At 39.4% G+C, this 23,902-nt stretch overlaps 2 protein-coding genes across 2 annotated transcripts in view; both read left to right on the forward strand.

The window, feature by feature from the left end:
- LOC116037375 (ubiquitin-conjugating enzyme E2 R1) overlaps positions 1-1,775 on the forward strand; it is a 6,914-nt gene extending 5,139 nt beyond the window's left edge. The window contains exon 5 of the mRNA XM_031281253.2: positions 1-1,775. This exon is cut by the window's left edge and continues 268 nt beyond it. The gene's annotated coding sequence lies outside the window, so the exon portion shown is untranslated.
- A 3,155-nt stretch (positions 1,776-4,930) lies between these two features.
- sirt6 (sirtuin 6) lies at positions 4,931-16,868 on the forward strand. Its single transcript, XM_031281321.2, has 8 exons — positions 4,931-5,122; positions 6,944-7,071; positions 10,008-10,190; positions 12,428-12,487; positions 13,730-13,825; positions 13,916-13,996; positions 15,200-15,323; positions 16,266-16,868. Exons 1-8 carry the CDS (start codon positions 5,057-5,059, stop codon positions 16,581-16,583), a joined length of 1,056 nt encoding a protein of 351 aa, XP_031137181.1. The 5' UTR covers positions 4,931-5,056; the 3' UTR covers positions 16,584-16,868.
- The last annotated feature ends 7,034 nt before the right edge of the window (positions 16,869-23,902 follow it).

Below are 23,902 nucleotides of genomic sequence, written 5' to 3' on the forward strand. Positions count from 1 at the left end.
TTGTTCAGTCTGGGTCGCCAGAAATTCTTGGTTTGGAAGCTTTCCCACTTCTAAACCAATTGCAAAGAGCTGTTTTTTCCTGAGCCTGAGAGTTATTTTCAGAGGCGAAAAATCGACGCACTGTTGTGTAAGGGTCAGACCTGGTAAAAAATTTTGCACCAGCACAAAAGTCAGCAGTTTCATCATTGCAGACGTTATTATTTCATTATCACCTAAAACCTTACTTTGAGAGAATATTACTTAATCCTTTTGAGTTGTTCAGTCCCCTGTATGATAATAGTATTGTGGGGTTAATGCCACTTTTAACCAATAGCAACATTTGCACTGGTGCAAACACTTCCAAACTTTGCTCAGCCTCTCTCTCGCATATCTTAATTTCCCTAATTGTAACTCGGTGTTGCTCACCAGTAGTTGGTCTCAGAGAGATTGAGGACTTCGAGCAGCCTGTTTTGTACTGAACAATCTACTGCAAACCCATTCAATCAGACATTTCCAAGTTTCACGATCTGTCTCGCTTCAATATGACGGGATGTCACAGGATGTCACAAAGTTCTTGCGCATGCCAGAACATCGTCGGAAGCTTTTTGTCCCTTTTTACTGATGGACCGTTTACCTTTCATCATGATCTGTTTTCAGCTCGCTGAGAAGAAAGACTTCCGTTGACTGAGATCCCAGAGAACTTTTCTATCTGGAGGACCGACTGGCAAGCTGAGTCAGTGGGTCAAATCCTCATGTGAACAGTTTTGGTAACCAGAAATTGATCTTTTGCCGTGTTTCCTCTGGTTACTGTTGGATGTGTTTCTCTTGTCATTTTGAGTGTGGGGTTATGTTATGTGAAGTAGCTCAGATATAAGAGTGTGTAGAGGTGTTTTTCCGAATTGTATTTCTCCTCAGGTGTGCTCTCTGAGAGGCCTGACGGAGCCAAAGACGTAAAGCAGTGTGAAGAAAGCCCAAAACCTTTTTCTGACTGTCTGTTGTAATCTTGTCTTTGTTTGAGCCTCATTTGCAGGCTTTGTTATTTTAGTCTCTTTCTTGGGTTAGAAATTATGCTTGCAATATTTTTGCTTGAGAATGATTTTACGTGATGCGATTTATTAGGTTTGATTGGCCAAAAAAAAAAAGCTTCTGTAGGAAAAGTGTCTGTCAAAAGGTGTTGTCACAGTATCGGTCAGGATTATCAAAGTTGTTCAGCCCCGGAAGTAGAGAACAAGGCCGGCATGTTATATTTTCATTTCTATTGTTTGTGTCAGGGGAGAGTAGATGGGTTTTGATATCATTTTTTTAGAGTTCATGGGTCTGTTCTGTGTATTTTTGCATTAGCAATATTGATAGTTTCATTTACTCAAATTAGGACTTCATACTGAATTTCTCAGGATAATGAATTACATATGACAAAAGAATTAAGACAAGCAACCAGGGTACAAAATTAGCACCACCCACCAGCCAAATGCTGGTAAAATATGCAAGTGGCTGGTAGATTTGCTTCACTCACCAGCCAACAATAGTTTTCTATTGAGTGGCTGGTAAGATTTCAACCTTTACTAGCCATTTGGCCGGTGGATTAAAAAAAGGAAATTTTGCACTCTGCAAGCAACTATTTTCCTCCAGAGTTTTTTTTCTTTTCTTTTTTCAGAGTTGGTTGACAGCCTCAACAGGAACCATAACTGGTATGCACATGTAGCTGTATGGATGGTCACCATATTGTTTTATTCACCTGTTTATTTTTTTATTTTTCGGCTATTTAAAACTGAATAATAAAGATTTATTGGAAATAATATGCAGTCTTGCAGTGCTTGGATTGGCAGCACTTATAGTATTAACTATCTTAAAAGTAATAAAAAAAAAAAAAAATATATATATATATATATATTCACCTTTGATTTCAATAAATATCAGGTATTATCTTCACAGCTCAAAGTAACTTATTTGACACCCTGAAGATGCCATGACCAAACTGTTACGGAAAAATAATCGATTCTTAGATGCATCGCGATTCTCTCTAGAATGATTCGATTATCGATTCTGATAAGTTAATAATCGATTTAAATGTGTTGATTTTTATTTAAAAGTCACTGTCTCCAGACAAGTACAAATCAGAAAACAGAGTGACTGAAAGAGGATGGGATAATGGACAACAACTTAGAGTTTAGGCAAGAGTGCAGAGAACAAAAACACAAAAATGGCCAAACATTTTTTTTGTATATATACACATGATCTAATAAGACATACATAAAATAATTAGGCAAAACACATATAGGCTGTTCATCTACTTTATCACATGACATCTGACCACCTCATGTTTCATGTTCTAAGAAGCCAATTCTCCACCTTTAAACATGACTGACATGGACATGGTCTCTGACATGGAAGATTACTGGGAGAGAAGGTGACTTTCACAAGCATGTTTAAGGCTTACACACACCTGCCGGCTCGACGCACATACCAGTCCCAGACTTGTTGCTGCACCAGTAACGTTACATTCCCTAAAACCACAAAAATATTGCTAAACATGACTAGTTATCAGGGTTAATGTTATAAATAACTTTTCTAACTAATTCAGGTCACTCTAGTGGACAGATACTAACCGTTACAACCTAATACCATTTTACAAATGACGTGAGCAAAATATTGATATGGAATTAGTGAATTAATAAAAACGTTCTCACCATTAACCCAACGTTAACTTTCGTCCGCCATGCAACTGCGTAATATTTGTTCCACCACCTGAATGCAGCATCTGTATTACCTGGGCAGAGGCATGGGACTGGGCCTTCCTGATAGTCTTTTAATAAACTTAGAAGGTATACCTTAAATTTGTGTTTTAGTCACACTATAGTATGTGCGTGTAAGGTCTGTGAAATCCAGCGAAATAACGTTCATGTTGTGATTTTTTTTTAATGTTAAATTCAATGTCTGTTTTTGAAGAAAAGAAGACATCCTGCTGGGAACCTTTCATTTATAGGTAGGGCTGGGTACTGAACTTCAATACTTTTATGCACCGATTGAATTGCCTTCGTTGTATCAGTATCGAAAAATGCCTGTCAGTACATTTTTTTTAATGAGATCTTATCAGCGTCAGTGAGCCAAAATGAATGCAGCATGCTTGTACCAAGATCTAATAATGCTTGTGATTGACGTTGTAGAGGCAGATGCAGGGAAAACATACGCACAGAGACAGGGCTCGTGTTTGTTGTTGTATTTTTATTTTTTTTAATGATATTTTTCCTTTATTTAGAACAGCTGAAGAGAGACAGGAAATGGCTTGACTACACTGTGCCTCACGTAGGTGTAAAGGAGCTGAAAAAATGTAATTTATTTTTATAAGAATCAATATTGGTTCAGGAACCGATATTGATCACTGTAGTAGTACAGACATTTTTTGGGGGCATTTCTGCCTTTCTTGGACAGGAAAGCAGAGAGATATGAAAGGGGAGAGAGAGGAGGGAAGACATGCAGGAAAACTGTCACAGGTCGGATTTGAACCCTGGACCTTGTGCATCGAAGAATAAATTTCTGCACACGTGTGCCTGCTCTACCAACTGAGATATCCAGCCATCGGTATGAACACTTTTCAACGATGCCCAGCCTTATTTGTATAGTCTACATCTTTGTGAAAAGGTATTCTTCGAAACAAAGATAATTGGTTTCTGGCTGGATGAGGAAATATCGTGCATTACAATTTTTCCAGCACACATCGTTGCTTGTGATGTTTCTCATCAAAAGTGCATTATGTAATATAATAGATCCATGATTATTATATGGTTTTTGAGCAGATAAATTCCCAAGTTCTTAATAAGTGGGAAAGACCTATCTGATCTACTTATCACCATATCAGGAAAATATCGACCTTAGAACTTTTTTTTTTCTCCCAAATCAACTCTGTTATGGTAACTAACTTCATAACATAGAAAGTTTGGTCAGACCCTAACAAGTTAAGTTAATTATTTCAAATAAAATATGACATAGCATGTAATACATTATTACATAAATTTAAAGCAAGTATTTCTCCAGTATGTTTTTTTCTGTAAAACAAAAGCTGAATCCATTTCTTACCTATTCTATAGACGTACTCGCTGTCAAGAGTCATGGGTTGAGGTTGCTCTATTGTTTTGTCACAGCACTGTGGAGATAGGTCTGGCAATGCGAGACTATCAAAGCCAATATTAGAAGATATGGTCTTGTTTCTGAATTGTAATACAGGCTCCCCTCTTACTGATAATGATATTCGACTTATACAGTATGTCTTGTTGTCAAATAAGGCTGGAGTGCTACTGATCACATCTGATATCTCACATAATTGGTAAAATACTCTCATATGTGTTTAAGTTTACATCTCCCCTGTACATTTGAACAGCAGCAGTGGCAGCAAAAACTGTCCTGTCCTGTTAGTAGTGTCCTGTACACTGTCCTGTGACTCCATGACTGTCCCGGGACAGTCAGACACTGTCCTGTACACTGTCCTGTGACTCTCATGACCGTCCCATGGACAGTGTCTGACTGTCCCGAAACAGTCATGGGAGTCACAGGACAGTGTCTGACTGTCCCGGGACAGTCATGGAGTCACAGGACAGTGTCTGGGAGTCACAGGACAGTGTACAGGACAATGTCTGACTCTCCTGGGACAGTGATGGGAGTCACAGGACAGTGTCTGACTGTCCCGGGACAGTCATGGGAGTCACAGAGTACAGTGTCTGATTGTCCCGGGACAGTGTCTAACTGTCCTGGGACACTTCCTCAGGACACTACTAACAGGACAGGACAGTTTTTCCTGCCGCTGCTTCTCCATTTGAATGTATGGGTTTTTGCTATTTGTCTAATTTTTGTCATATCTGTTATTGTTTTGTTTTTTCATGTATAATTACATCGTAATATAATGATAATTTTTCAATGTGATCATCTGATATTTGTAGTCTAGGCAAAATGTTTTATTCGTCGCTCAGAGATGACGTCACGCCGACAGTAGTTTTAAAAAACAGCTTGGGAGATCCTGCCGTATGACACAGGAACAGCTTTCTAAACAAGTATAATAAAGATACTAGCCATACCAACAACAGCTATGTCTGTGAATTATGCTGCCGGGCTCTCACCGTACGCAGATAAAGGTGTTTGCGGACTTCCCGAGGTAAAAGATAGCTAACGTGAGCTAACGTTAGGTACTTAGCTTTTAATATATCATATGCTAGCACGTTAGCCGAGGATGCCTGCTTTATGTTCGGTCTTTAGGATGTTTAAAATACATTTAAACAGCAAAACTTCAATTCAACAAAAAAAAATACTCCACGGCAAGGGAAAGTTCTGCATTGCAATTGTTAATAAAGACAAGAGTGGAAATGTTAGCTAACAACAGAAAGCACTGAAGTAACGTTGTCAAAAGCATAATTAGTCTTTGTTAGAATGGCTTAGAGTTTTACATTCATTATACGTCATTAGCTAATGTGTACGCAGAGTTGTAGCTCGTCCTGGTGGTGCAACGTTTAACTAGCAATGCGTCATATTATGAGCCTATATTGTATGGTTTAAATATTGTCTCCAAAGAAGCCACTGTCTCCAGTTTTGTGTTGTAGTTATACGTTTTACATGTAAGGATTGCATTGCTGATTAGATTACATGAGAGGCACAAGCAAGGCAAAGAGCAGTAACTTTAGCAGTCAGATAAAGTAGAGAAGTAAAGGGGCAATGCGTTCAATATTGTACTCTGAAATGTAGAATAGCACAAGTATTAAGATGCATTAAATGGAAAAGTACCAATACATCAGAATTGTGAATAGATTTTGTTACTTTCCACCTAAAACATAATATCACCCTTTCTGTTAAAGCTTTGTGACAGACTTTACCATTCTGTCCTTAAAGCTGTTACATATTTAGTAAAAGCTCTGCTCAGGTATAATAGTAAAACACATGTAACATTTTAAAACAATGACAAAAGGGGGAAATATGTGAGGAGCACACTATTAAAAGTGACCCAACTTTAAGTCGCACACTCGTCGGTTCCATGTACTTACACGCACAAGTGAAACCTTGTCACAGCAGACATGCTGGTTTCATCAGGTTTTTTGAAAATCAAATGCAAAGTTTCTTGAGTAAATAATACTTCTCAAGTTGTAGTAGTTTGTGTCCCATTTGGACTGGAGATTTTGGATTAAATTACATTAATTTTCGTATAAGTGATGGAGATTTTCTTTTGTTATAGGATTTGTAATTTGTTGCAACACTTACGCTTAAATTGAAATAGTTTGCTTACAGAAAAAGGCACTACATTAAAGCTAGGGCTGCACGATATTAGGAAAATATCTAATTGCTAAAATTTCTAAAATTATTTTGGCTGATATTGCGATTGCGATATGATTCACGATATTGGTGGGAATCATAATTTTTGTATCATTATTCTCATTTTCATTGAAAAATATGATTGAAGTGTGATTTTTTTGCAAGGATCTGTACCAAAAAAAGATTTTTTTTCTTTAGTCTGTAGGATACGATTCGTAGGCCGGGATGTCTCTGCATCACCACAATACTTTAGAGTGGTTTGACACATATTTTGCCTTTAACAAATATTGCGCCCCTCTGCGATTTGGACATTGCACTAGTCCATATTGCGATTTCGATAAAATTGCGTTTAATTGTGCAGCCCTATTTAAAACTGCAACATAAGACATTGAAATGTTCTTTATTTACAAGCTGCATTACGGTCATAGGATATAATGTTTTGGTCTTCTTTGGATTCAGTTCAAACTTTGTGAAATTATGCTGCTTCCTGCATGGCCATCATACCCACATTACAATATATCTCTCACCCCTATGTAAATAAAATACTATATGAAACCATCCCCTTTCAATACTTCATCATTCACAAATACTTTTGAAATTTAGGTACTGTTTCAAAAATATTGTCACGGTATCGGCAAGCTGTTTTTTAACCTGATGTTTTTCTGTTCTGTGGCAGATGTTTGACAGTCCTGAGGAACTAAAGGCGAAGGTGGAAACCCTCGCTCAGTTGATAAAAGAATCACAGTACCTGGTTGTCCACTCTGGAGCAGGAATCAGCACCGCAGCAGGCATCCCCGACTTCAGGTGAGGCACAAACCCTATAGTCCCTATAGCCCTTTTTTTTTTCCGTACATCTTTTTACAATCACACACTGCTTTTCTCTCAATCATGTTTCATGTTGATGAACTATGATGAGCAAGGCAACACTGACCTCACACATTCTGTAGTCACAAGTTAAGTTAAATTTTTTTTTTCAAAAAGATGCTCCTAAAAAAACTTGTTACAGGGATGGTTTGGGATACCAGCAGTACTGTTACAATGCTCAGTCTTTTTTATGTCCATTTACCTTGCATATATTTTACTGTGAAAACTAGCCAGTGCAAAATCTATGCAAAAACCTCCTCTATGCAAAATATATGTAGGAATCATGACATTCCTTTTAGGTTTGTCAGTTCAGTTTTGATTGATTTCAAACTAACTTACTATAGCATCTCAAGCATGCAGCTTATTAATAATGTCCCAGATAAAGTCTTTGTGTGAATCTAAAATCTAAAAGTTGTTTGAATGTCATTGCGGTGGTAAAAACAACAGGGCAATCTGATGAAATGGACAATTTCCAGTCCCTGAAAGGTTAAGTGCAGAGTAAATTATAGCAGCCAATCTGGAGATAGTCCTCTCGCTGTAAGCCAGAGGAACAAACAGTTTAACAGAAATTGGAGGACGAGAGAAGAAAAGGACTATTAACTGTATATAACTTCATCATTTCCATTTCAGATTTTTGGCCGAAAAATGGATTATGATAATGTAACTATCAAACAATGAAGAAGATGTCTTTTTTCCTGTTTTTAAGTTGAAGTTACTGTCTACCTCTGCTCAGCACTAATCTGCTTTTCCTAGCACTTCTTTGTACCCGGTCTGAACTGCATCCCCATCATGATGTATTTATTTTAAAATAATTTGGGACTGAATTAGTTGGCAAATTGATTATATGACTCTGAGGGATAACTTGTGGACAACTACCAACTTTATGCCACTGCATCTTATACAAATACTGTTCTTAAATCAGCTGCATAATCTGAATCCAGGCCAGAAATGATCATTTAGCTTGAAAACTATTTCCCCCCTGGAAGACATGATGTGAACCTCTCGACTCAGCCTTCTGCTTTCTCTTGTAGTACCACTGTATGAGCAGATGAGGGCAGTACTTGCTTACTATTTGTCAGATAATAGAATAAATCCTGAGGCATTCTGTGTTCTACCATTATGGTGCAAGAATTGCCTTTTGATACTGTGCGAAAACGTATTTTGTCGTAATAGCTGAGCTGTGGCACATAAGATATATAACTTTTTACTCATTAATTGAGGTAATTCTGGTGTGATTGACAGACATTTCCCAGTGACAATTCATGCAGGCCTGAAGATGTTCGCTTTGGAGACCTGACTTATTAATATTTGATTGGTCTGCCTGTCATCTGGTGTGGATGCTCCCTGGGCACCTCCCTAGGGTGGTGGCTTAGCTGGGAGGAGGCCTCGAGGGGGACCCAGGACTAGGTGGAAAGGTTATATCTCCGCCCTGGCCTGGGAACGCCTCGGGACCCCCCAGTCAGAGCTGGCTAATGTGGCTCGGGAAAGGGAAGTTTGGGGTCCCCTGATAGCGGTTATGTGTCCGTGACCCGACCCCGGATAAGCGAATGAAGATGGATGGATGGATGGATGGTCTGCCTGTCAGTCACGTAGAGTCAATCTTCGACAGAAATATCATTAAAGCCAAGCTTTCGGTGTACAAATCGGGCCAACTAATACAAATTCTATTCCCACTGCTGACACACATTCTCCCTCCAGCTGAGAGTTAGAAATTGAGCCCCTCAGGTTAATATCATTGATGATATCCAAACTTGAATATACCCAGTGTTTCCTCTATGTTGATTTGACCGTGGTGGCCCGTGGTGGTAGAGACGGTCCAGATGATAAGCCAGTTGGGATTGTGTGTGTATGTACGTCCTTGAGAACTGTAAGTCGTATAACTTATGTTGTCAGTTCATTGTTATTTGCTACAGAATGCTTAGCCTATATGTCAAGATCAAAGTTGGCCTATATAGTAACTCAAAAAATACAGTTCAATCACAATCACAACAGAAAATATGCCTCATTGTGTGTATGAATAGAGGTGAATAAATATATTTGTTTGTGTTGCAGCGAAGTGTCAGTTCCGTTTCAGGGGGGGGGGTGTTCGGACCTGCCCCCACTGCTAAAAAAATCCTAAATGAAACCCTGATACCAGCTTCACAGATCCTTTGTGGCTTTCATGCCCTGCAGCATCCTTTGTCATGATAAGCATGTAATAAGTGACATATGTGCCTCTCCATTAATCCTGGTATGTCTTTGAACTGGTCTTGGCTGAGCGAGCAATTAGTCTGTTTTTAAGAGAGGAGGCTGTTGTTGCTGCGTTTGAGGATTCACAGGATGCGTTCCCTCATCTGATGCATAAAGATAAGTTGTGTGTCCTCAAAGTAATTTGGCAACTGTCAGGATATTTTAAACAGCACCAGGACTGACAGGACCGCTGTGTTCATCCCTCATTCAGACACCCAGAACGGACTGGTTAATCAAAGGAGCATGTATTGGACAGATCAGATCAGACAACATTTTAGTCTGAAAATGTGTCACTGTATGCAGTAAGAAAGATTTCTGTTAAAACAGTTGTAGATATTTTTTGTAAAATGCTCATAAGAATATTTTTTGTTTGGTGTGATTTCTTCTATTTTCTTTGTAGTGGGAGAATATCTTTACAGTGTTTATCGGTCTTTCATATTTCATGTGGGCTCGGACTTGCACCATTTGACAGCATGTTGTCTATTTGGTTCACAAACTTTGCAGAAATTCTACTATCAGATTGTTAATACTCAACCATGAATACATATCCACGCACCAGTTGTAGACACGCAATGCCTCCAGTCCACCCACTGCATTACAACCTGTTCAATCCTGAGTTATCACTTTGTCACTATATTCTCTTTCAGGGGCCCAAAGGGTGTGTGGACGTTAGAAGAAAAGGGGGAGTCACCACGCTTTGACACCACATTTGAAGAAGCCCGACCCAGCTTGACTCACATGGCCCTCCTGGGACTGCACAGGGCCGGATACCTCAAGTATCTCATCAGCCAGAATGTGGACGGCCTACATGTCCGATCAGGCTTCCCCAGGTAACCTGCCGCCCTGCCTCCTGTCCTGTAAAGTGATGTGCACACAACAAGCGTTTTACACACTCAGTAGCTAACTCAAATCATAGCTGTAAGTGGGCATGGAGCAATACATTACCTCACAGATAAGCCACATAGCATCTAGAAGCACTTAAAGCAGTCTTTTGTTTTTTTTTAGCAGCGGTTTAAGCTGTAAATACAACACTGTAGGACTGCAACTAACAATTATTTACATAATTGATAAATCTGCTAGTTATTTCAATTAATTTCAATGAATCTATTAATCATTAAATGGTGAAATTGCCCATCACAATTTACAAGAACACAAGCTTATGTCATCACATAAGCAGGAAAAGCAGCAATTTATTTATTTTAAGATGCTGGAACCATCACATTTTGGAGTTTGAAACACTTACTTAAAGTGCTCATATTATGCTTTTTGGCTTTTCCCCTTTCCTTTATTGTGTTATATATCTTTTTGTGCACGTTATAGGTTTACAAAGTGAAAAAGCCCAAAGTCCACCCCAAAGGGACTTACCATCTCCAACAGAAAACACTGTTCACAAACTGCTCCAAACAGCTCTATTGTAGTCCAGCCTTTACTTCTGTGACGAACGTGCGTCACTTTGTAACACAGTTATAATGCTCACCTAGCTGCTAGCATGGCACGCCCTCATACTCTGCAACTGACTAGCTAGCAGTACTTATTGCGCATGTGCGACTCCCAACAAAGATGGAACAGAAGTGAGAGGTCTCACTCTGTAGCTAAAACAGAGAGCTCAACACACAGGGTGAAAAGAGGAGCTGCAGCAATGTGCAGAACAACATATATATGGTGTTTTCTGAAAATTAAACCACATAAACCTATTCTGGTACAACCTCTAAATACAATTATGAACCTGAAAATGAGCATAATATGAGCACTTTAAATGATTAATCAATGCGGCTCTATAGCAAATATTATCACCTAACAAGTTCTTAGTGATAAAAGTCAGAACTCCTGAGGGAAGTATCTGGCTCTTTAGCTGCTAAATGCTCCAACAATGTTCACCAGCTATGCTACCTTTCCTTTTCTCTCTCTCTCTGAAAACTGAGAGCTGTAAGACAGAACCAAAACATTAAAGTTGCAGGCCATAAAACCCAAACAATGATCTGGAAGATGCTAAGCGCAACGTAGAGTTAAGGGGAGCTGCAGAGTCGGGGGATAATTCTCTGTGGGTTTGTCACTACGAGTGACCACTTTTCCATTACATGTATCCAAGTCAGTTGACATATTGTTAGTATAAAAATATGATGTATTACTGCAGCTTTAAGATGTAGCCTCCTATCAAATACTGTATAACAGCAGCAAATGTCCTCATTTTCACAAAATGACTCAAATATGGATAAAATTGTTCTCCATATGCTCATATATATATATATATATATATATATATATATATATATATATATATATATATATATAGTATATTACATTTTAGATCAAGTTACATTACCACGTTGTGCTGTGCAGAATGATTTGGAGTTAAAGCAGAGGGAGTGGAGAGGGAATGGATAAGTGAGAGGTGGACGTGAGCTGTTTATTTAGAGGAAAAGTTAACTTGTTCAGAAAACGCAGAGAATTCCTTATTGTCAAGGAAACAGCCACGTTATAGTTAGTTTTATTTCAATTAAGTTCTAGTACACAAACACAAAGAGATACAGCATTGTAAGTTGTGTGAGAAAACCCATATTGCTTCACGCCAATTTGTTACATGTTGGGACGTGACTAATTGTTTTAAATACGAAGCTGCTGCTTTGTGATACCAGCTGCCAAAAATGAGGAGCTCTTTAAATACTGCTCAAGTAACTTCAAATGATGCTCAGTGTAATAGAAAATGTTTGGTCTGACTCTGGATTATCCAAACATATTGGACTAACCCAAGGCCAAGAATCCAATTTTTAATACAGCACATAAACCCAGCCTTTCCCTGAAAGACATTTCTTCCTCCGCGCTCCATCAGTCAGGATATTTCAAACGAGGCCTGACAGCGAAATGGTAATTCTCTGAGGAAATCATTGAGGCAGACTGGTAAAGCAAACTGGTTTGCACTTAACAGCAGAGATGCCTATGAGGCCCGAGAATATTTATTTAAGAGGGACTGTGAAATAGTTGTGTTGAAGAGTCCTGACGTTAACTTTGGAGAAAATTATCTAAGCAGATATCATCTTTGTAATCTTTCTCCCTCTTTCTTTATCAGGGATATGTTATCAGAGCTTCATGGAAACATGTTTGTAGAGGAGTGTGAGAAGTGTGGCAGGTATGTGTGAGCACCAAACACCCACATTATGATCTTGAAACTCTTTGATAACTCAATGGCATCATGTAGCTGCCGCAAACATACAGTTATGCCTCTGTTGTACTTCATCCCAAAGTTAATCTACGTGGTTGAGGTCTAAAGACTGAAACATTTGGTACACCTGTTTGGTAAAACAAATAATTTGGCTGTAACACAATATGTAAAGCATGCAGACCGGACATATAAATCCATGATCCATCCTGCTTTGTGCTTTGTATGTCAAGTGTTTGCTCTGGCCATGGGAGGCACCTTAACTTTACCTGTGGGTCCTATTTGTTGCTGACCAGCTGCACCACCTTTTTCAAATGGAAACTTCTAGCAGGATAATGCATCCTTTTTACAGAGCACTTATTAAAGGATTCCAGGAACATGACTTAATTTCACTCCAGTGACCTGCACAGTTTTCAGATCTCATCCAACAGAGGCATTAAATGTATGTCTGCAGCAGTTACACGATGCCGTTGACTATTTCCAGAATCGTGTTGAGTCCATTTCTTAAAGAAAGCTGTCAGGTGTCAAAGGTTGCCGGGTCTATCTAATAAAGTGGCCACTGAGTATATTATCATGTTTTTGTGTATGAATTCATGTGTATTACAGTTTTTGTTCAATTGCTAGACGACAGTGGGCACAACTGGAGTCATGTGCGAAACTCTAACCACAGTCTGCACAGCAGTATATATATATATATATATATATATATATATATATATACTGACTGTAGGTGAGCAAACTGAGGATTTTCATGCATTCTTGTTTACCTAAAAACTGGTATAAAATAAAAATAAAGAATTTAATTTCACTCTTTTCGTATAGCAAATATTGATTAGTGTAAAGTCACTTAATTATTTAAACTGTAAAGATGAAAAGTTTGTATGTTCTGTATTGGTGTTTTTACTCTCAGTGTAAAAGTGTGTTTGGCTTCACTGAGCCTGATTTGAGATGTGTGTGAAGAGTTGTGCTGCTTGGAATGAGTTTTGCAGGAGATGTGAACTGTTTAGCTCAGGTGACTGTTGGTAGCGCTGACTGTGGTTAGAGTTTTGCACATGTGGCTTCAGTTGTGACCACGGTCGTTTAGCAATCGAAAAAAACCTGTAATGGACCTTGGTATGGTGCTTTTAAGCAGCTTTTACTTCTTAACTGTAACTTAACTAAAGCTGGTCTGGTCAGATGGAGACGTAATCTGTACGAGTCTTGGTTTTCTAGGCAGTATGTCAGAGAAAAAGTGATTGGTGTAATGGGACTGAAACCGACAGGGCGCTACTGTGATGTTGTACGATCCAGAGGACTCAGAGCCTGCAGGTAACACATGCTTTCACTGCATTTTGAAACAACCAATATGTTACCATGGTCCATTTATTAGTTTGACTGTGAATTATTTTACTTAAACAGAGGAAAGCTGATAAGCACTATCCTGGATTGGGAGGATGCTCTTCCTGACAGAGACCTGAACAAAGCAGAAGATAGCAGCAGGTAAGACAGAGAAAATTGCAGCACTCTGTGCTCTATTGTTTCCTCATTATATTATACTATTGGCTGTTTTTTTTTTTTTTGATTCAGCATCTTCTCGTCTTGAAACTCCACAACACACAGCACTATCTATCCTGTTTTCCTTTGACATCCCAGTTTCATTGTGCTTTAATGTTGCCATTTGCCTTTTTCCATTCAATCCTTCAGCCACAAAAAGCTTTTGTTGTCTGTCTACAAAGCAGCAGGGTGAACTGGATGTTTGATGTACTCAGTGGCCCATAATAGATGCATTAATACTGATGCGTAGTGTGTTTATGCACTAACTAGTATAAAAAGTACTTGTAGAACTGGAGTTACATCCAGGTAATTTTGCTCTGTCTCATTACTGAACAGGAGACTACTGCTGTGGAGCTGCTGTGTTTATGCTCTTTTTTTATTCATAATGACATATTGCAGTGAGCAGTGGAGATGGCTTTGCTAGATGTGCATGTTACTGAAAGCAGCACACACCAGTGCTGGTCATGTATTACCATGACATTTGAGTCACAGCGATAAGCATACATTTCTCTAAAAAATAATTACCCATCCATCTTTGAAAAACCCAGAAGGTCATTTTGCCACACTTATGGCTGTTCTGAAGATGTCATCAAAGACTTTTCCTCACTATCCGGGATGAATGAATATTCCTTCTTTTGTAAAAGAATTTTAACCCATTTCCCAAGATACACTGCTTTTTCCTAATCCACACAAAAATGGCAGCTGGAAATGTTTGTAGCATGTAATCCAAAATTAAAACAATTTATCATCAACTATATTTCTATATTGATGTTTCTTTCTAATATTTTTGATTGTGTTTTACAAGAAGAGCTGGGATACATGTCTCGTCAGGCCAACTGGATTAGAAATACAGTCTTAAATTGAGAATTAATAAATTCACATACCTTCATGAATGCCTTCAGAACAGCCGTTGTGTTGTTAAACAGTCTGTTGCGTTTTTCAGATTCCGCCAGGTAATTATTTTTCAGAGGAGCGGATGCTTGGTGACTCAAATGTAATTGCAATATGCAAAAAACGTAATGTTTTCCTCACGACCCAAATGTTCTACCAGCATTGGAAACTCAGCTGACCCCTTAACACCCAACAATAAATCCCCTTTATTAAATAATTAGAATGCGGGTGACATATTTCTCTACTGTGTTCACCCAGACGAGCAGACCTGGCACTGACGCTGGGCACCTCCCTGCAGATCAAACCCAGCGGAGACCTTCCACTTCTCACCAAGCGCAAAGGAGGGAAACTGGCCATTGTCAACCTGCAGCCCACGAAACACGTGAGTCTCATTCATGCACCACCACCAGACGCACACGTGGCAGGTGGAAACATGAAATGGCCCTGGAAGTACTGTGCATCAGTGTTGTAGTACTCGTGTTGTAGACCGGTGTCAAGACCACTTTTTGAAGGTCTCAGTCTCGCCTCGGAATCGACCACATTTTTACTCGGTCTTGTCTCGGTCTCAGATGAAGAGGACTCAGGATTTTATTTCAAGACCGGTCAAGACCACAACCTCAGGGATATCACTAAATTGCCTATGTATCTTCTGATTATGTGTTAACATCATTACTGTGATTGGATGTAAAACTTCCTGCCTTAAATGCAACCATTAACTTGACTCATTTCTAGTTTGAAATGTGTTACTGTTAAATGTTAAAATGTAGGTGACAGGAGAAGAAGCTCTGGCTGTCTGGGAGATGTCAGCCAAATCATCGGTAATAACATTTAGTTTATTACATTTTATTCATTATATTTTTTGAAAGAGTTTATTTACAAAACAACATCTAACAGAAAACACACAGCTTTGTGTAAATTCTGCAATGTAACGCTAACCGACACAGCTGGGACCACCTAAAATATGTATCTGGGCTAAGTAAGGAAGCATAAAGAAAGGTAAGTGACGCTAACGTCGCTAGCTAGCTAAAGTTATCAATCTGCCACTGTACCAAAACTATCCAGAAATCTCTTCACCCCCGACCCAAAGGGATTTAGCAAATATGACTGTATGTTTCAGTTGTTTGGTCTGGTCTTGGTCTCGGTCTTGTCTCGGTCTCGATACACTCTGGTCTTGGTAATGACTTGGTCTCGGTTTAGGTGGTCTTGACTACAACACTGCAGTGCAATAATCAAAGGCAAAATTATGATGAATAAATTCTGCTCATGTGCCCTGTCCGCCATCTTCAGCTTCAGCATTTCACGGTTGTAATTTTCTGTCTCGTAGGACAAGCATGCACACCTGCGTATCCATAGTTACGTGGACGATGTCATGAAACAGCTGATGGAGCTGCTGGGATTGGACATCCCAAAGTGGGAGGGTCCGACCATCTGCGAGAGCTCCACAGCCACCTCTGAGTCCGCCACCGACGTCAAACCACCCCGTGCAATTACAGCAAAGAAAAAGGGGAAAAAGGAGCTGATTAAGGTGGAGAGGAAAAGAGACACAACGGCACTAACAGACGATGGGAGTGTTAAAGAGGAGACGGTGTCAGTAAAGAGGGAGAGAGCGGATTCCCCAGTGGAGATAAAAGAAGAGAAATAGCCTCAGGTATTTTTTTCACAACACCACCCCGTCCACCAATAACAACTGAGGGTGCTTGGTTTGATCAGATTCAGAGAACAGAGGTTCTTCTCATCTAATGCCCTCTGGAGCAAAGACTCTTCTAGTACTGTAGTGGTTTTTTTAATACCTAATTTGTACATGGAGCAAATGCACTGCTGTCTGGTTGTAAATGGACCATAATCACATGTTGCGTTTCTAGGAAAATGTTTTTTATCTCAGAAAAAAAGCATTGTACTCTGACGGAAAAAGTCACTTTACTGTTTATATATAATATATGTGTGTATGTATGTATGTTTGTTTTGGCAATAAACTCAATAAGTTCCTGGTAGAACCTCCTTGTGTAAATGCACCGTATGTTGTGTATTGCCAAACAGCAGTGGCCTACTTACCAATGTGAACCAACGTTTCAAAAGGAAAAGAAGACAGCATGCGTTTGTTCATTTGAGATAATGGTATGATTCTTTGCATTTGTCATGAGACATCATCTCTAAAGGTACACATCTATACACAATTTGATTATGCATCACACTATGGCTGCACAATTAATCGCAATTTTATCGAAATCGCAATATGGACTACTGCAATATCCAAATCTCAGAGGGGCGCAATATTTGTTAAAGGCAAAATATGTGTCAAACCATTCTGAATGAAGTATTGTGGTGCTGCAGAGACGTCTCGGCCTACAAATCCTATCGTACAGACTACAGAAAACATCGTTGTTTGGTACAGATCCTCGCAAAAAAATCACACTATAATCATTTTATTTTGTTAAGATTTAATATTAGTCAATCAAAATGAGAATAATGATACAAACATGATCATTCCCTTCAATATCTTGAATCATATTGCAATCGCAATATCAGTCAAAATAATCGCAATTAGATATTTTCCTCATATTGTGCAGCCCTACGTCACACCTACTGTCTCCTACGATCCAATATCAGTAGGTTGAGGAGCAAAAGCCACCTCCTGTTGTTCAATTCAACCCAAATACCGTAACGTTTTCTTTTTGTAAAGCATAACACTGAACAATTGGCCACAGTATCTGATGCTGAATATGAATATTCAGTCCATTAAGGCACTTTGTCTCTCCAGTTGTATAACTAATAGGTATAACAGCCAACAAACACAACAGCTGCAACCTGGATACATGCATAGAGTCCAACTGCCTGCCCTGTGATTGGGTCATTACTACACAGTCCTCATTACCGCTCTTACTGTCTGTATCTGTATATCAACCTTTTTTTTTTTAATAGTGTCAGCTCCACAGTGCTAATGAGCTCACTGTTCTCACTCTGAATCTACTCAGCCTCTTTTTTCATTATTTTGCGGTGCTGCTAAGGTTGGATACGACGAAATATATACCGTGATATCTCTTAGTAATAGTAATTCCTGCAGTGATTCTCAACTTTTTTGGCTTGGGACCTCCTAAAAGTAGTAGTATACATACCCTTATAACTGGTTATGGACACAAACTATGAGCCGTTCAACCAAAGAGGTGAAAGTATCCAGTATTTCACTAAAACACCAGCGAAATTAGGAGAAAAATAATATTAATTAATAACAAAATAACATTAATTTTGTGCAACATATGTGTTTTTCTTATCTCTTTTAATAATCTAGTGACCACTCAAGTTTATCATGAAACCCCTTGGTCCTCCAATGGGTTTCAACCCCCACATTAGGAACTACTATCTTCGGCAATTGTGGGCAATTTCGTAAATCAATTACCTCTGTTTGCTTTGTGGCAATATTGGATTTTTATATGATTGTGATAAAGTACCTTGATTTGTGAGATCTTTTTCTGGATTTGCCAAGATGTTATTTTATCTATCAACAATTTATAATAACAGTAGGCAATTTGTTCATTTTAAACAGGGGGGGCGGCCCGATGGTAGCACCCTACTGATTAGAAGGCCAGTTCTTTTAAGTAACCCACCATATAAGCTGTAGTTTAGGGAATAATATAGATCTGAGATGAAACTGACAGAAGGGTGGGACTAACAGAAAAAACTTGTCTACCTTTCTTTTGTTTTTGTTAATTCCATTTCACAGTTTTTACCAATTTTATGATAAACCATATCAACACATCTTAACAATGGAACAGGTTTAACACCTCCTTTTCTCCTTCTTTCCCTCTTATACCCCACGGACTCCTCCATTTTCTCTTGTTCAGTCATTGTGAGAGGTGAGCTCTAGCTTGTCCTGACAGGAGATTCCACAGGAGATGCGTACGTCTCTAATACTGGATTTACCTGATCAGTTCAGAGCCAGATATTCTAAAGGGCTGTGTAACATTTAGAGACAGACTAGTGAGGGGGCACAGAACTAAAGAACAGCATCAAACGATTTCAGAAGTGGTCATGTTCACAGGCTTCATCATTAGAAATTGGAAACTTTAGATAGCACCAGACAGACTCTTCCTCAAGCTGCTCATCCCCCTAAACTCGGTAAGAAGGACCTTGGTTAGAGAATCAACATCGGAGCCCTTGGAGTTGGCTGTGATCCCTCTGGAAAGACAGCAGTCAGTGCAGCACTTCATAAGTCTGTGCTACATGGCAGAATGGACAGAAGGAGTCAGTGACAGCAAGCCTGGGGTTGGCACAAAGAGAGTAAAAGACTCTGCATCAAAGACTTTTGTCAGAATCAAACTCCCTGAATTGTAATTCAAAGTGCTACATCTGAAGGAAAGCAGGCACAGCTCATTAACCATTTAACATGAACCCTGCTGTGAAGCACCGGGGTGGCAATTACCGGGACGTTTTTAAGGCCAGTGAGAAGATTGAATGGAGCAAAAGAGGTCAGACCAACCTGCTGCAGAGTGTCAAAGACCGTCTTGACTAGAATGAGTTTATGGTCCAACATGGCTACTGGAAAATCAGTTCATGAATCAGGAACCAGAGTCCTTGAATCTCAGTAAGAGAATGTGTGGAATGAAAATGGCTGTTCACAGTCTAATTACAGATACTCCCGTTTCATCATAAGTCGGCTCACGAACATCCCTGAAGAAGAAAATAATCAACGTCTATAGTGTGACACTTCAAAAGTGATAGAGACGGAGAGCAGAGAGAGGAAGAGACTACTAGAATACTTGTAAACCTACTTCATTTTCCACTGAATTGGCTCTTAGTTTTTCCTTGGGGATTAAGGAAGTGTCATCCTTTCTGATGAGTCCCATAAACCAGAAAACCAAGGCTCCATTCCAAACTTACAATAACTTAGTCTCCCTCAGATGGAGGCAGCAGCTGATTCATAGAATTATAGTTTTCTCTTAAGTCAAACTCCGTGACATTGGAGCGAGTATAGAAAAAAATTCAGGAAATTAGTATGAGCCATAAGTTGCAATTTTAGGTCGCTTGAGCCCCTTGAACCCACATTCTAGATGGAATGATCAGTTGTCCTTTCCCTGTAAATTCAAAGTAAAATGGTCAAAAGACTCTAAATTGAGCTGTTAACTGCTAAGTGGAGCAGATTTTCTCACACGCTTTCTTTTTTTGTGCGCGATGATACATTACATTTGGCAGCTGTCAGTTAAGGTTGGATGAGCCTTTTAAAGCTTATTTGGGACTCCTTTTAATGACTACTTCAGTCATTTCAGCAAAATTATCTTATGGATATTTTGGCCGTCTTGAAAGAGGAACATGCCCTCGTCTATGTTCTTTGAAGACACTTGCATTTTAATTGCAATATGAGTGACTCACAAGCTCTGAAACAGCACTAATGGCTGCATTTATTTTTGCTCTTTCTGCTTGTGCTGCAAAACAATGTGCATTACAGTGTAGCCTAAATGTTTTTGTCTGAAAGTTAAAGAGAATATCAATGATCTGATCTCAGAAAATAATATTACATAAACAAATGAAACAGCAATTGCAGTCACAAAAACCAAAAAAGGTTTAGATTAAATTATCACACCACACATCTATAGAAGTGTACTTAAAGAGCAACGCTTGCCCCTTATAACCACAGCTCAGGTGCCCTTAAAGGGATCATTCAGATTTTTTACAGTGGGGTTGTATGAGGTACTTATCCATCCTCAGTGTATAACCTTCAGTAAATGGCGGTCGGCACAGCCCCAGTTTGGAGAAGCAGGCAGTAATATTGACACAGAAGCTAAGAAATGTACTGCGAGGCAGCAGGTAAACATATTTTAGCCACCCAAAAAAAAAAAACCTACCTAAAAAAAAATGAAATATTAGTATTATATTATAATACTTTCACCGCTTTACCATTCCGTCAAACGGTCATGTCCGACGGGGACTGAAGCCGTTAACTCTGCTCTCTTCAAAGCCATCAGACTCCCTTGACAAAAACAGTCATTTTACCTTCCAGAACACGGTAGTTGCTGGTCTACTGCTGCCTCAATCTGTTGGCTGAACCAATCAGCGTCCAGTGAGGAGCTACTGGCAGCTACGGCCGTGATTTAGGGATGTGTGACAGCAGCGACCATTCGTGCAAAACAACAGTGGCGGACATGATATACAGATTCATCCAATCACCTGCCAGGATTTTTTCGAAAGTGCCTGCCCTTTTCCAAACAATTTTCAATGACGGCTTCTCAGATGGTTCTGTGTAACAAACATCTGGCGCGTCAGACTGTGACGGTGTGGAAAAGTATAAAATGTACAGTATATGCAATTGAACAATTGAGTTAAACATATAAACAAAACCGTTCCCTTCTTCATTACGTAGACCTTGACGATGAAGACTGTGAGATGCGGTTGAAAACCCTAGAAAGCTAGTAAGTGGATTTTTTAGTTAAGACTGACAGTGAGATGCAGTTGAGCCACGTCTTACAGTCTTCATGATGAAGTCTGTGCAAAGCGGTTGAGCTTTCATCACGAAGACTGTACCAACAAAAACAGCTAGCAATTCAAGCTTAAATAAAGAGTGACCATGAGACTTTCAACCAGAGCTTTCAACCACATCTCATGGTCTTCTTGATGATGTGGGTGAAAACTCTGAAGACCGTGACATGTCATTGAGCTTTCAACTGCAAAACCAACCTTCAGACTACAGTATATTTCATCTTGTGTACAGTCAGGTGGACTATCTATTACAGTAATTGGCTTGCTGCTTGCTTTTGGAAATCATGTGCGGTCAAGGTTCTTATCTCTCATTTGAGCTCCAAACACCTGTGGCCTGTGAGTCCACAGGTTCTCTCAGAGAGACAGAAAATGGACAGTACAGTCTATAATTCCCAACACATAAAAATAGATAGATACTCTGTTGTTAACTTAAGAAAATATTTTTCTTCAGTGGTACCATTCGTGCTGTTTTCAAGCTTTGCTTTATGTAAAGATGTATCATGTCTTGTATGTCTTGTACATGACCTATCACCTTTTCTTTGCCTATATAATATATTATTCATGCTCATCATCTCGTGGAAAATAATCATCTGAAGCCTGCAATTGCTTTAAAGCAGCGATCCATACCGGCCATATGTGGAGTGGACTTATAGGGATGACAAGTGGTTCTCATTAGTGGGTCTCTATGGAATGACTCCCTGTAGTTAAAGATGAGTAGCTTGTTTTCATTGAACAGGCTCTGAAATTGAAAGTGCCGTCTTTGTGTGAGTGGATGTGCTGTTTCTGCTCTGTCCACTGTGTGTAGAGCCTGATGAGAAAGGTTATGAAGCAGGTTCAAGGGAACAAACATTAGATCAGAGGGAACAATAACAGATAGCAGCAACAGAAGACTTTCCTTTGATCACACAGTGAACAGCAAAGGGTTGGGCAGCAATCTGAGCAAGGGAACTGGCACGAATTTTCAGACAAATGCTTGTTCTAAAATTACACATTTGATTGTTTTTTATTCACAGCTGGAAGATGCTGGTTCCGTGTGTGTGTGTGTGTGTGTGTGTGTGTGTGAGAGAGTGTGTGAGTGTGTGTGTGTGTGTGAGAGATGGTTATCCATGTTGAGACGTTAAAGGTTACAAAAGGGCAGAAATGTGGTGCAGCTATTGTCTGACTCATTTTTCTCGTCTTCACAGTTTTGTGGCTGTCATGACTGCCGACGAGATTAACTTTCCAGAGACGTCACTGAACTCTTTTGTCCTCTCATTTTATTTAATATCACATTACATGTACCGAAAACAATTCACAGCGGTAGAGCAAGGCAGACACAGAAAGACATGAGAATGGACGACAGTTAATGCTAGATTCTACTGCAGTGTCCTACAAATACATATTAAACACATCAATAATAAGGAAAATGTAACAATCTTACAGTCCTAGTGATTGCCTGTGTAGGTGTTTGAGGTGCAAAGTACAAGAAAAGTCACTTTACAGGTTGAACTAATCAAGCATCACACTGTGTTTTTGCTTGATTGTGCGAAATAAGAAATCAGCCCACAGTGTAACTAAGAGCCGGCTCATTTGGAGTTTGATCATTTTCAAGAATACTTGTCACCACGGAGATTACTTCCAAAGTGGCATGTTTCACAAAAAGTCTGTGATAAAGCTAAATCATAGCTGTTCATAAGTTTGGAGGGGATTACAGTGTCACACAGGAATGTGATTAAAAAAAATGGCACCAAAGAAAATATGGCATACAAAGTTGACTCATGAAGGAGCATTTAATTTAGTATCAAAGGAAAAGTTCACTTTGAGGAATGTCGGGCTGCTCGATTATGGAAAAAATCATAATCACAATTATTTTGGTCAATATTAAGATCACGATTATTTAACACGATTATTCATTGACTTTTGGAAAGATGTTGCATTTATGGAACAGTTAAAGGTCCCACGGCATGAATTTCACTTTATGAGGTTTTTTAACATTAATATGCGTTCCCCCAGCCTGCCTATGGTCCCCCTGTGGCTAGAAATGGTGATAGGTGTAAACCGAGTCCTGGGCATCCTGCTCTGCCTTTGAAAAAATGAAAGCTCAGATGGGCCCATGACAGAGAGACATCATGGCTTTCAAAGGAGCAAAGTAGCAGTTGGTCAAGGCCACACCCCCACTCTCCACCTTGCCCCCCCCCCTCTCTCCTCTTCAATAGCTACAGACACAGAAATGGCACATACTAAGGAAAGCTCATTGTGGGACTGGCTCTAGTGGCTGTAATTCTGCACCAAGGCTGAATTTCGGGAAAGCGACTTCAGATACAGTATTAGGGGACCACTAAGGTCTATATAAAAGAGACTTCAGATACAGTATTAGGGGACCACTAAGGTCTATATAAAAGAGACTTCAGATACAGTATTAGGAGACCACTAAGGTCTATATAAAGAGACTTCAGATACAGTATTAGGGGACCACTAAGGTCTATATAAAAGAGACTTCAGATACAGTATTAG

Source organism: Sander lucioperca, chromosome 9 (genome assembly GCF_008315115.2).
Source record: "Sander lucioperca isolate FBNREF2018 chromosome 9, SLUC_FBN_1.2, whole genome shotgun sequence".
NCBI classification, from domain to species: Eukaryota; Metazoa; Chordata; class Actinopteri; order Perciformes; family Percidae; genus Sander; species Sander lucioperca.

What these genes read in the sequence shown, in the direction of transcription:
- sirt6 (XM_031281321.2), top strand. Translation starts at nt 5,057, where the DNA reads ATGTCTGTGAATTATGCTGCCGGGCTCTCACCGTACGCAGATAAAGGT. An exon ending in GCAGGCATCCCCGACTTCAG is followed by an intron (nt 7,072 to 10,007) that starts GTGAGGCACAAA and finishes ATTCTCTTTCAG; the next exon opens with GGGCCCAAAGGGTGTGTGGA. An exon ending in GAGTGTGAGAAGTGTGGCAG is followed by an intron (nt 12,488 to 13,729) that starts GTATGTGTGAGC and finishes TTGGTTTTCTAG; the next exon opens with GCAGTATGTCAGAGAAAAAG.